General features: G+C 35.4%; 2 protein-coding genes across 4 annotated transcripts; one reads left to right on the top strand and one right to left on the bottom strand.

Annotated features, from left to right (window-relative positions):
* Positions 1-1,654: 1,654 nt before the first annotated feature.
* LOC147403389 (putative arabinose 5-phosphate isomerase) lies at positions 1,655-4,568 on the top strand. Its single transcript, XM_086438966.1, has 3 exons — positions 1,655-2,414; positions 3,389-3,612; positions 4,202-4,568. The coding sequence occupies exons 1-3, from the start codon at positions 1,767-1,769 to the stop codon at positions 4,356-4,358; spliced, it is 1,029 nt and encodes a 342-aa protein (XP_086295092.1). The 5' UTR covers positions 1,655-1,766; the 3' UTR covers positions 4,359-4,568.
* A 973-nt stretch (positions 4,569-5,541) lies between these two features.
* On the bottom strand, positions 5,542-13,620 carry LOC147403388 (putative lysine-specific demethylase JMJ16). Of its 3 annotated transcripts, none has more exons than XM_086438964.1 (11): positions 13,496-13,620; positions 11,583-11,670; positions 11,186-11,484; positions 10,982-11,050; positions 10,416-10,493; positions 9,533-10,054; positions 9,203-9,430; positions 8,327-8,488; positions 7,741-8,109; positions 6,367-7,089; positions 5,542-6,058 (listed from the first exon to the last, which is right to left on the bottom strand). In XM_086438964.1, the coding sequence occupies exons 3-10, from the start codon at positions 11,477-11,479 to the stop codon at positions 6,427-6,429; spliced, it is 2,385 nt and encodes a 794-aa protein (XP_086295090.1). In that variant the 5' UTR covers positions 11,480-11,484; positions 11,583-11,670; positions 13,496-13,620; the 3' UTR covers positions 5,542-6,058; positions 6,367-6,426. The 3 variants fall into 3 exon arrangements, with proteins under 3 accessions (XP_086295090.1, XP_086295089.1, XP_086295088.1); XM_086438963.1 differs by lacking the exon at positions 13,496-13,620 and adding an exon at positions 12,946-13,489 and having other exon boundaries at positions 11,583-11,751; XM_086438962.1 differs by lacking the exon at positions 13,496-13,620 and adding an exon at positions 12,946-13,489.
* Between the last annotated feature and the right edge of the window lie 528 nt (positions 13,621-14,148).

Raw genomic sequence — 14,148 nt, 5'->3', positions numbered from 1 at the left:
TTCTCCCTCAATCTGTTGTTGTTCTTGATTTGGGATTCATTGATGCTAGGTATTCTCTCTCCCCTCCCTTTGAAAATCCTAATTGTCTTCAACCTCAAATCCCAATTTATTTATAAAAAAATAAATTATTTTGCCTAGACCAGATCGAATCGATTCAGTTTTGTACAAAGGAAAATCCCTATCAGATTTGGTTATAAGATTCATTGATCCGATACGATCTGGATCATAAATCAAATATTTCGGATCGGTAGTGGTATGATATTGATTTGATACTGAACTCATTCATTACTAGCCCTAGTCATAGGCAGATGCAAACTCTAGTAATATGTTAATGGAAAAAATATATATATGTTGCAATTATATAGTGAATCTGAAACATTTAAAGTAGAAGGAACTCTAACAATTACAATATATATTGAATATTTATTTACTGATAAGTAATAATATTGATCAAGAACTATTTCGTTATAACAAATTAGAGGTGGTGAGCAATATAGTAATACTAACAATAACCATCAAGCTATAAAATAGTGCAAAAAATGCAATGAAGTTACAAATATACAATGAGTAAAAGATATAACTAAACTACATATCACAATAGAGGCCCATGATTATGTTTTTCACAGCAATAATTTATTAAATAACATATATTTACTTTCTTGAAAATTGTAACTTCTAAGTTCTATAAAATGGAATATATATATATATATATATATATATATATATATATATTTTGCAGCAGATGGTAAGTGGTGGTAAAATAAGTAAAGCTTTGAAAGTACCAACATAACAAGATATATTTTATTTAAGAGAGTTTTATTGGATAGACTCGATTGTTGTATTGTTATTACAAAAACTCATTTGGAGGTTTGCCAACTCTAAGAGAATCTTAATTTATCAAGTTTGTTATTGTACAAATCTTGGAGTGAGACCCATTTCATTTTAAAACATTAAATGCCAACAATACATTTAATTCTCTACATTAAATACCTTTTGAATCCTCTTTCATCTTAATCTTGATATCCTTTCCCAAAATCATCATTGGGCTCACACGGTCACATTGGCAATCCATCGTTGTAACCCTTTAGTTTTCATCATAAAATTTAGATTTAAAAATAAAAAATAGGCTTGATCCATGATTCCAAGAGAGACTAGATGTTGAAAGGAAATAAGATACACTAGGTATTTAATTTAAAGAAATAAGGATATTATAAATATAGAGGTATTCGACTGACAATCTTAAGACGATAACATTGATTGATAAAATTTGTTCTATATAACTTAAAAGTTTTGGATTGGATTTTATTTTTATTGTTGTTATTGCGAAGATGATCTTTATGGTGAGGAGATCATCCTTATAAAAAATCAGTCTAATCTAAAAATTTTAAGTTATATAAGATAAATTTTGTCAATTAATATTATTAATTTAGGATTGTAAGTCACTAATTTAGAAGTATTTAATTTTTTTTAAATGATATGGATCCCAAACTAAGATTTATTGGGTGACAATATCGATAAAGTAAGTTTTTTTTTTTTTTTTTAAATAGCAAAACTTGATAAAGTAAGTTTGCCGACTTATAAGGGAGTTTTTTTAATAAAAATGTGAACTTCTGTTTATTTAACTCTCTGCGGGTACAGATCAAGATTCTTTTTCTTTTTACAGCCTGAAAGTGCGGAACGCTTCGTCCCCACAACTTATATAAGTACGGAATCGTTACAGCTCTCTTTCCATCTCTCTCTTAAGAAAAGAACAACTAGAGAGGGAAATGGGTTCTCTTTCACCTCCTTCATACCCTTCTTCACCTCTCAACAAAACCGAAACCCTAATAAACCCTAACAACCTTCTCAACCTCTTCAAATGCCAACAAAAATACCTAAATTTCTTCTTTCAAAACCTCGATCTCTCTCAAGTCCTAACCTTCACTCAAACCTTATTAAACACCAAAGGCACAATCTTCTTCACTGGTGTTGGAAAATCAGGATTTGTGGCCCAAAAGATCTCTCAAACCTTAGTTTCTCTCGGCATTCGATCAGGTTTCCTTTCTCCAATCGATGCCCTTCATGGCGATATAGGCATTTTATCGAAATCCGATCTCCTCATTTTCTTTAGCAAGTCTGGAAACACCGAAGAGCTTCTGAAATTGGTGCCTTGTGCGAAGGCGAAAGGGGCATTCTTGATCTCTGTTACGTCGTTGGAGGGGAATTCGTTGTCGAGTGTTTGCGATATGAATGTACATTTGCCTTTAGAGAGGGAATTGTGCCCTTTTGATTTGGCTCCAGTGACATCGACTTCAATTCAGATGGTTTTTGGTGACACAGTGGCGATTGCTTTGATGGGTGCTCGAAATTTGACGAAGAATGAGTATGCCACGAATCATCCAGCTGGGAGGATTGGAAAAAGTCTCATTTTTAAGGTCAAATTCAGTTCTTTTTTCTGCTAATTTGAGTGTTTGTTTCGACCGTAATGGTCAGTCACAAAATTCTCCAAAGAGGGGACTAGCCGATTAATTCAGCTAATCAACAAATTAATCGATGACTTAGGATTGATGGAGAAATATGGTGAAATTTTCACCCTTAAACCTCAAAATTTTATTTTCTTGAACATTCAAATCTCAAGAACAAGATGGGGGTTTTTTTTTTCAGGAGGTTGAAGATGCTGGATAATGATAAGAAATCCAAAAACATAATTTTATATTTTCCAAATTTTCCTGATTTTTTATGAATTTTTCTAATTAACCGAATTAAAGCCACGCCAAATAATTACCCAATCCAAACTTTGTTACTATTTAATGGTTGCACAAATCTGTTATAATCTTCTTCTTCTTTTTTTTTTCCGTTATAAAATACAAAATCTAGTAGTTTATTGGAAATTCAGAACCTGTTTTACTAGTCAAATTTAGGATCAAAATTCAAAGAAGTGATGAAGGGACTGTTTTTTGTGGTATTTAATCAGATATGTGGCGTATTTATTAGTAGAATAGTCTATTATTTCTTACCTCATTGTAACACTAAAATATGGATGCTATGGGTTACTATGAAATCGTGTGGCAATTTCGCCCAAATCTCTCTCTTAGTTGGGGGAAGACTCCAAATGAATTGGATTTTTGGGGTAAGATATCATGCATTTAGGACCCGAGGAGTTATTTTCACATTTGATTGATTGCCATTGTATGATTTCTGATCTAGATCGAGATGGGCGGGTTTTGTTTTCCCGTGTTGATTGATCGATGATGATGTCAGACCTGCAATTATGTTTTTTCTTCATATTTGTTTGATATCAGCAACTCTGTGAAGAGAGGTTGAGCTGCAATGCTTATGATCTTCAGCAATGAAAATGGTGTGAAGAGCTACAGAAGATGATTTTGTGGGACTGAATTTTGTGGTGCAGGTGAAGGATGTTATGAAGAAACAAGAAGAGCTCCCAGTCTGCAAAGAAGGAGATTTGATAATGGATCAGCTCCTGGAGCTGACAACTAAAGGTTGTGGTTGCCTTCTTGTAATCGATGACAATTACCATCTAATTGGAACTTTCACAGATGGTGATCTACGGCGCACCCTGAAGACGAGTGGAGAAGGTATTTTCAAGCTCAAAGTGGGGGAGATGTGCAATAGGTAAAAAATCTCACTTTTGGGTATGAGAATAGGCAAATAACATGTGTTTTTTATCCTACTTACTACTAAGATTAGGGCTAAGCTAAGGCTAGCTCAGCTCGACTGGTTGAGCTAGTTTTAGCTTTAGCCATTTATCCTTAAGCGCTAAATTTTGCTCAATTGTCATACTTACTACTAAGATTAGGGTTAAGCTAAGGCTAGCTCAGATCAATTGGTTGAGCTAGTTTTAGCTCAAGCCGCTTATCCTTAAGGGCTAAACTTCGCTCAATAGCTTACTTCTAACATCGAGTGTTGTCCCATTTGAAATGGATGGTGTCAGTTTGTCAAATACTTGACAAGCCACTACATTAGTGGTGCATAAATCATGTACATCAACCAAGTTTGTTCAATGGTCGTAACGTAATTGGTTAGTGGCGAAAAACCGGGCCAGGACTGAAAAGAATGGCGAAGTGTTTGTTCCTGAACAATGGAATTGGAAAGACGCTAAGGGAGAGGGATATACTCCATACTCCTTGATTTTTTTCGTCGCCGAAATTGTACAATTATGGCCCTTTGTTGGATATATAGTTACAAATTTATGGTTTTACAGGAGACCAAGAACAATTAATCCAGATGCAATGGCTGTGGAGGCCATGCAGAAGATGGAGTCACTACCATCACCTGTGCAATTCCTACCGGTTGTGAGTAATCAAAATGTTGTTATCGGTATCATTACATTGCATGGTTTGGTCTCAGCTGGCTTGTAAACTGTGTACTCAGCTTTCTATTATGTAATTTACCTCGGTTATGATTCTTTGGTCTCGGCTGGCTTGTAAGCTGTGTACTCGTTTTGTATTGTTTATTCTAGCCCTGTTGTAATTCTTTGTATCTGTTGTACTTGAGATCCTTTACCAAAATTGGGATCTTTTGGTCTTGTATTACTTCAATCATGAAAATTGTTTTAGTTCTGTTCATAAGTTCATTGACTATAGAAATTAATTTCTCACGATTTTGAAATGGCAAAAAAAAATAAAATTGCACAAAGTGTAATGCCAATCGTAAGCCCCCTGTTATTGTGGAGGGGAGTAGATTCTATGTAGCATCTTTTTCCTGATACTCCCTATAGCACTTTTTCCACATGATAGAGTCGTAGTTGGAAAAGAAACACTCTTCAGCCCTTGGGTTAGTGTTCATGGTCTATATATGATTTAAAGAAAAATAAAAATACATTTTTTTTACTTGATCAAAAGCTTGGAAAATTGATATTTCTAAACTCACAAATTTAAAATTGAGTGATTTTACCTCTTGTCGACGTGTTTTATTAATTGTTTGAAAGTGTAACAGAGGGTGCTCAAGGAAAAAAAGCTCTACAGAGGATCCGTGCCTTATTAGCCCAGAATCCAAAAGGACGCCCAAACACACCACTGGAAAAAAATATATATGGCTTAGTTGGCAGTGCCCTTCTCATTCAATCCCTCGTCTTCATCCAAACAGACCCCAAATTCTGACATTATTTCCATGTATTAGCTCGAGTGCCAGTTAATTTTTAATGATTATGAAGTGGATGAGGTGTTTAGTCACAAAATCATATTTCTATGTAGATGATAAACGTTTAAATTATTAATTATTTTTATAAAAAACACGAAACCCAATTGACAAACCAAGCACAGCTCGAGGTCATTCAATTCAAGGGACCAATCTCTTAACAATATCATGTTGGATTTTGGACCCACTTCTTGGGGTGGGTGACCTAAGCTTCTAAAATATTTTAGGACAATTGCAATACTTTACGCATCAAGGGCATTGCACTTGCTTCTTTCCAAGTAATATTTAGGGTAATTTTGAGGCAACCCATTGATTTTGGTGAAAATAAAGGTACTTGATTTTTCGAATCGATGACCCTATTAAGATTAGCTCCAGGACGGCGAGGGGGAAGCAACCGTGTAAAAGTGAGTAGGCTAGCATATACAATGTATTTTGTTGAATAAAATGGAAAATATTACTAAGTTTAATCCACATTACAAAAGCAGAGACTGACGAATAAAAAAATTTGACAACAAAAGACAGGTTCAAATTGAATTTCCAGCTATGGGTGGGTAACCCATTCACAAGGAAAACAATGGGGTCAAAAGAAATTATACATGCCTCCGATGAGGATCTGAGACCATGAAATTTCATTTATTCCAAGCGGTGTAGAATCTCTTCATTGAGAAAAAAGCCAATTTGATTAAATATATGATGTATAGTGTGCAATCGGTCCAGATAAGCCTTCTTTAACAGACCCTTGAGTAATAGGGGTGGACAATTCTTGGTGCCAGAGTTCGCCATATGATAATTAGGCAGCTCCTTGATTCCCAGATAAAGATCTTCTGCAAACTTTCCAGGTAAGAAATGGTGTGGGATCTGGATTCATGGCCTGGATTTCCAGTACTTTGTATGAATGATATTCTGGTTGATCATCGCTACACTGTCAAGAGAAATGGGACGTGAAAGAGTCAATTCTTCAGCATCCAAAATCTGACAAGCTTGTCATAAATGGGGAATGGGGAATGGGGAAATTAGATTGGCAAGAATTCATGTAATCCCCCCTCCCCCCCACCCCCCAAAAGATATATATATATATATATAAATAAATAAGCGAATTAGAGAACTTCGGTTTGATGGGTAAGCTAGACTTGAACCCACGGCCTCAAAGTTGCTTTGCAATGTGTTGAACCAACTAAGCTATGGGTCTGAACCCAAGATTTGATATTTCTTATCCTTAGATGAACTCACCTTATCATCGTAATTTGCCAGCCTTGTAGAAGTTTGCCGAATTTGCAGAAGAATCTCCAGTTACTCGTCTTCATCATCACTAAGAAGTATGACATTACAATCTCCTAATGCCAAAGACTTGCTTGTTTTAGGTTCCACTTTAACCAAGTTCATCAAAGGACTGTCCTCGGGACCCAAGGCAGAGCCACCCAGTGAGTTCCGCTCACTCCCATCCTTAGAACCCAACACAGCTTTAGATGGCTTGTCTTTATGAGGAGATGAGATATCAGCTACAATCCCAGTTGAATTGCCCATGTTTGATGTCATGGGTTCTTTCTTTACCTCTTGTTTTAAGGTGGGTTCGTGGACCATAGGTGCCTTGATTTCTCGTGAGTTGTCTTTGGAGACGTAGGAAGTCAGAGCTAGTCCAAGATCTCGTTTTGCCCATCTATAGATTGCACTTAATTTCCCTCCCAAAGCTTCAACAAGGATATTTAATTCGCTGATTTCATAACGAAAGAGGAAAGTTTTGTCACTCCAAGCACATGAGCACAACTGCTTTGCATGATTCATGCATGCAAATCTTTCCGGAGAACATTGACAACCCACTGCAGACAAATGCAAATCATAAAGACATGTGACGCATTCCCTTTCACAGGCCACATCGAAGCTGCTGTCCATCTTCGTGGAATGGAAAGATGTGCAAAGATATTCCCTCCTCAAACGCTCCATCTCAACCCGTATCTATGAAAGAGAGCAACTTAACAAAATCAGATATATACATAGTAACAAAGGACTTCTTTTTTTTTAAAGTCTCGTTTTAAATGCGTTCTGCTAATGATTAAAAGAATTTTTTTTTTTTTTTTAAGTGTTTCCACGTGTAAAACACGTTTTTTACGTTTTAATCCCATTTTTACATTTTAAACATGTTTTTTTTTAATTAAAAAAGAAAAAAGTAAAAAAAGAAAGCCTCTTTTTTAAGCATTCAGTTAATTTTTAGTCTTATTGTTGTTTGTAATTTGGTTTATAAATGTTGTCTAATGTGGGATTTGATGATAAAATCTTGATGTTATTGTTTTCGAATTTTTTTCAAGAGTCTTATTCTGCTCAAAAGATACATTGATGATTCAACTTTTTTAACATCATAAAATGTATAGTTATGTGTGGAAAAATGATATCATGCACATATATATTCATAATTTTAATATACTTTTTTTATAAGTAAATTTTAATATATATTTTTTATTTTTTATTTATCATTTTTTACCCGAAGTTTTCTCTTGCCATTTTAAACCCATAATCCGACTTGGTGACTACGGATATGTATCATAAACACTTATTTATCATTGCAGCATAAAATTTTGTCTTTACAGCACATGAAATTAAATATCTTACCTTGAATGCCTTTGTTAGGATCCCATCTTTTCCACATACCCCTTTCCACCTAATGTTATCTAGGGTGTTCTTCCTCAGAAAAAAATTTTCGAAGTGTGCCCTCACTGCCTCCCTTGCTGCCCCAAGCAAAAGTTTGTCGTGTGAAACAGTCGTCTTACGTCCCTGTTCACGATAGAGCTCTACAGCATTCTGCCCATGAGGCAACCAATCAAAAGGAGCTATATTTACAGCCTCCGCACAATTGAAGCCACAATTAAATCCTGAATGATATGCTCGAGGGAAGGTGAGAACAAACTCCCCGGGATTCTGACCGCACCGATAAACCGGAACCCCTTCAGAAATTAAAATCGAAGGCGAGATTTGTGTTACCTGCACCACAAATAATAGACTTAATAACATTATTAATTGGTAAATAAGATGCAACAAAGAGAGGATATAGAAATCCTCCAAAATAACCCCCCTAATCACAAGTGAAGCCTAAATTAAAATTTAGTTTCTGAACCAACAGACTACGTTAGTTTTCATTTAACAATACAAATTTCATCATTGATACTTTGAGGTAATGGAAGGAAATAGAGTGACTCACAAGCTTATGAAGCAAGTCGGGTTGTTCTTCAAATAAATCCCACAAATGCTTTTTCATAGCTGCCTCCAACTTGAGGGCGTCTTCCCCTGGGACACCGTACCACATTTTTGGAGCACCCCAATGCATGTAATTAAGAGAATAAAAGTGGTGGTCCTCTACATGCTGTAAAAGATAAATAATCAGTCACAAATATTCAGAACAGCTGCCACGCATGGTTTCAAAACTCGGCTTGACGTCTCGACTTGTTCATAGACGAGATAAACCATTTAACTCAGTTTACAATTAATTGAGAGATTCTATTGCCACACCAAAGAATAGCACGCATCTTGGGGTGGCGTTAGCAAAAGTTGGTGCGGCAATACAAGCTCTCTTACTTATTCATAAATATATATATATATATATATATATATATATATATATATATATATATATACACATATATAGATAAATAATTATATGCTGTTTATAAAACAAGGTAGTTTAGAAGATTTTTTATCATTTTTTATTAAAATAATAAACAATTAAATTAAAAACATAATTATTTTAATTAAAATATACAAAATCCCAGTTGACTTGGACAAGTTTTACTAACTCGGTCAAGATTTTCAAAATATCATCCACGTCATCTCGTTTGTCTTGCGAGATTTTGCACGTGACATACCTTGTCTATCCGTCTTGTTCATGGATGATATCGAGATGACTCGGGAGAGTCATCTTGGTATTGGACGAGATTCAAAACCATGCTGCCATGACCACAAGCAACATTCCAATAACAACCTTCTCAAACGTAAATGATGTGATATTTTATCAATTAATGCTTAAACAATCAAGAACCAATCTTTGTTCCAAGGGAATTAAAAGAATTTTTAATCTTACCCAACAAAATGATGAAAAGCACATTCCTATGTACAACCATGGCACTAAAACGCCTGAAATGTCACCACTTTCAAAAGCGAGCACAGAGCCCGGAAGCTTAGGAAGATTATTCAAGTTCCAACCGGATGTCAAATATTTTTCGTCATAATCAGAACTCTCCAATGGAGAGGATTTTTTTGGAAACCCACTACCAAAAACTCTAGTTTCCAAATCAGCCCCATAAAGCACCTACAAAAACATGCCAGAATAAACTAAGCTAAACAAGTAACAGAGAAGAAGGATTTGAAGCGCCTTTGAACAAGATTATCAACCTCTCCCACTCCCACATACCTCAATCTCTTCAGTTGGCTTCTCAACTATCCGCCAATATTCACCTTCAATATCTTCCAATGAGGGTTCCCACTGCTTTTCAAGCACATCATCATTACCTCCCGACTCTTCACTCTTGTTTTTCCCAAAATATGTACCCTTGAAATCATCCGCATACTTTTGAAAAGCTTCCAGAGTGAAGTCCGGACCGGGTTCAAAACCAAACCACTCGTTCTCATTATATAATCCAAGTTCTTTAGGTACCGTGATATCTCCTATATCAATCTCACACTGGACACCTGTTTCCAAGCATCTTCTCCTTTTCTTCTTCGAATTGCTACAAGTTCCGGCCATCTTTGTCATTGGGACCCGATTTTGGAGCTTGTCAACTCGTTGGATGCGTGTACTAAATTTAGAATTTTCCCATGTATCCTTTTCCTTAAGAGGACAGGTAGGTTTCCAAGGAGGAACAATGCGGCAAATCCCATATCGCTCCGCTATTGGACGTATACTCGCAATATACTTGAGTGTATCTTTGAACTCCTGGAGATAAGGTTCAAAGTTCTTTCAGAAATTCAATTTCTCCCAGACAAAGCACTACAGTTTTGACACAGATTTACAGCAAGAAGAAAAGAGAGAGGAATGCAAGCAAACACAGATAATCTATTAGTTCGAGTCTAACTTTGAAGCGGCCAGGCCAATTCAAAATTTTGGAGGAGCCCTCCTCATAATATGAAATGTGGCTTTTTGAATTTATTTCACATCCTCACTCTTTCCTTAATATTTGGCATACCTCCTTGGAGACACCATGTGTAATCCAAAAAGAGGGTTCTACCGAAATTTTGAAACGGGATGGGCTTATCAAAGTTTTTTCCTATTAGTTCACATGGGTAACAAGCGAGACCTCTTCAGTTGGGTAGAATACAGGAGCCTCCTCAAGTATAGGTCTGCGTGCCTCTTCTGGGTGCCACCTTGCTATGATCTGTTTCAAAACATCAATCAGCAATTACATAACATCGTCATAAGAAAAGAAATAAGCCGAATAGTATTATACAAGGATTTTATGAAGCAGAGTAAGGTCCAACAGTGATGGGAATACCATATACATTAATGACACTCTGAGATCATCTTTTACTATTATAATTAGAGAAGGCTGAGTAGAAGTGGTTCGACACCATAAATGCCCCCACTTTTACATTTAAATTTAATACAATCAGGGTTATTTTAGGAAAAAACTCAGAGAATTGCAATCCACAACCCTAGAATCACATTGCTTAGTTTTGAAAATTACAAAAATAATCTTTATTTTTTACTATCTAATTTGTGTGTGCATAGAAATATTGACCAACAAGAACAAGCCACGGGGATCAAAGAATCCAAATCATAAAGACCAGAGTTGAAAGAGCCCGAATCGACACGTGGTAACAAACTGTATTACACGACTGAAGCTCGTGATATTAAAAACTCAACCTTTTGGCCGGTACTACCCTCCAAACATCCTTGAACAACCTCTTTTGGAATGGGTTTTGGGGAAATATTCTGCAAAGAAATTTAATATCAGAGAACAGCAAAGAAATCATAGTAGTCTCAAAATGTGAATGTAAATTACATTCTGGAAATGAAAATCCCGAAAGTAAGGATTGATGAGACTAATGATAGAAAAGATTAACTGACCTGAGCAAACTGCTCAGAATCAGACTCCTCCCCCAAGCTATAATCAAATTCGCTGTAGTTTATCCATGGTCTACGTCTAAGAGACCTCGTAAGCTTCGCATCATCACTAATGTCGCACTCGATGTCCATGTTTACTGGCTGTGTTCCCAAAGCAACCGCAGAGGCCATGCCACTCGTCATGACTTCGTCATTATCCATCCTTTTCAAGGTGAAGGATGTAAGTGACACAAAACCGGGTGGAACTGTTGGAATCTCAACTTTCTCGTCGGGAGATTTTATGAATTCTGTCCCCATCGATACTGTAAAGAGAAAGAACATGTAATTAAAAGTAGAAGAAAACAATATAGTTTCAACATGTTGACAAGAAATTCATGCTGGAAAGGAACATTAACCTTACCAAAAAAATAAATGGATACACCAAGTACGTGACACCGCCCATCAACCTTTCATTGCATCTTAGAGCTAGAAGAACAGTACAGTTGTTTCTGGAGATACGATCATGAGCAGAGTCCGCTTTAGAGGCTTATTAGATGACCGAAATATTTTTTGATTGCTAGATATCCAAACTATCATGGTGAAAAGCCACGGAAATAGAAGTTTATCGGCAATAATATTTATTTAAAAAAATAAGCATAACAATCAGCTACTGAAGTATTGGATCCAAGTTTCAATCGAAGCATCAAGCCGATAACTGAAAATGCATCACATGGACTATTTGCAAAAAAATCCAATAACAATGAATAAAAAAGCAGAACATGAACCCATTGACAAATAAAGATAAAGATTCTATATATGCGGTAAAAAATTTCCTTCGAATGAGATTCAAACTTCTGCCTGTGTAGTGTTTCTTTCACATAAATTGCCAATCCCAAGCCCAGATAACAAAGGGTTGCATAAGGTTGACAATCGATGCAAGAAACTTTACCATCTCCAAACATGAATCCATCCCTCGTTTTGTTCGGAGGCAGAACTGAATTTATAATGAGGATTTGCTCAGTTGACCCCAAATAAGTTCAGGAAGAAGGCACCGATGATGATCATGACAATCGAAAGATTTAATTAGTCAACTTAAGACCCATTTTGAGCAATAATTCCTCTCCAGATTCTATAAAAATTAAAGAAAAATGAAACAACTATACAACACTACAATCACATAGTAATAATTAGGAATTATGAGAAAATACATGCAATCTGAATTATACTTGGCAAAGAATGCTAACCATGGAAATAACAAAAAACAGAAGTTAACAATAAATGACCAAAAAATTCAAGTTATTTTATTTGCAAAATACCCATCACTAGGATCCATTAAACCTCAATTCATAAACAAGAACCCAATATTTACAAATCAAGTTCTCGATTCTAGAAAATCACAGATTCATCAACGTTCACCATTCCCACATATAATTTACTTACACAAACCCTAAAAGCACTAAACACATTGACACCAAAAAAAAATTCTTTAAAAACAATATTAACTACTAAAGGTCTTGGAAACTAAATTAATTAGTATATTTATCAACACCCAAAAAATCTTTCTACCCATATCATAGTTCATCATCACAAATCCGAGAAAAGGGCGAATTTGATCATACACATAAGCAACTTGAAAAGATCACCAGTAAGACTCAAATTAACCAATACATCACTACCATACCTCAAAATAAATACTAAAATTTCCAATTTCATCGACAAAGATTGGCAACACAAAAAATATACACAAAAAGGGCAAAAAAAAATCCCAAAAATGCTGGACTTACTCAATGTTTATTGAAGAATCCAACGCTCTCTTAACCTAAAGAGGCTCAATTACTTTGATTAAACCCCATATGATGAGCAAATAAACAAAATTAATGGAACCCAGAAACTAAATAGAACACAACCCAAAAAAGAAGGAAAGAATAAAGCTTTTCTAAGGGTTAAGAATATAACATCAAAGAAGTTTATCTGATTCAACAGATCTAACCCTAAAACCAACTACCAGGAAATGGTACCCACAAAAACCGTTGGTGTTACAGCAAAAGTGGTTTTATGGGTACTCTTGAAACCATGGGTTGGAAACAAAACCACCCTTTTCTTGCCCAAAAACCACTTTTTAATATTATACCAATAAATTTGATCAAACCAAACGAACAAGAAACCCTAATTTTTATTTTTAAAGCAACAATTTTAAAATTGAAATCCAATTGACTCAAGGTAAGGTTTAAGATTATCAGTTATAGAAAATAAATTAATTAAAAGCCCCAAAAACGTTTAGAAACCCTAACCCTAGAGTACACATATTGAATGATAAAAGGGTAAGATACAGACATGTACACATGTTCTCTCCCTCCCCTCACGTTACAATTACATTGTAGCTGGAGGTCTTTATTAAAATTTTGATACAGACATTCGACAGTTCCAAGTGTTATATACTTTTGGGCCAATTGATGCTGTGGGTGTGAAAATTGTACACTGAAAATGAGATTGGGTGGAGTTACTCAAATATTGTTTTGATTATCCAAAAAAACAAACTAATCGCATGTTGGAACAATTAAGAAAAATAAAAAAATTGATTCCAATGGGCAGATGTCATTTTTATGTGTGGGCCCACAAAAAGGTAAGTTAATTATTCAGTTTTTTTTTATTATTTATTATAATTGAAATATCCGGGTATCTTAGAGCACCAAACTAATCTTGGGGCACCGCAATACCCCCCCCCCCCTTAACACCAGGTAATTTTTGAGATAAATCCCTGAGAGTGGCTCTTAAGAGGAGATTCGATTTTGAGATCTTCACCATGCATGGTTCTGACCATCTCGGCAACTTGTTGGGGTTAATTATTCAAAAGTTCGATTGATTAAAAGTGTGCTTGTATTATTTTGAGATTTATTTATCAAAAATTTGATAAGTGAATGAGTCTTTTAGTAATCTGGTATGGTTCAGGTTCAAGAGCTAATAACATAGCCGAAGTATTTTGTCAT

Source organism: Akebia trifoliata, chromosome 4, assembly GCF_017979445.1.
Source record: "Akebia trifoliata isolate Shusen 1 chromosome 4, ASM1797944v1, whole genome shotgun sequence".
Taxonomy (NCBI): Eukaryota; Viridiplantae; Streptophyta; class Magnoliopsida; order Ranunculales; family Lardizabalaceae; genus Akebia; species Akebia trifoliata.
The sequence above is the reverse complement of the archived record's forward strand: the minus strand, read 5'-3'. Positions and strand labels throughout refer to the sequence as shown.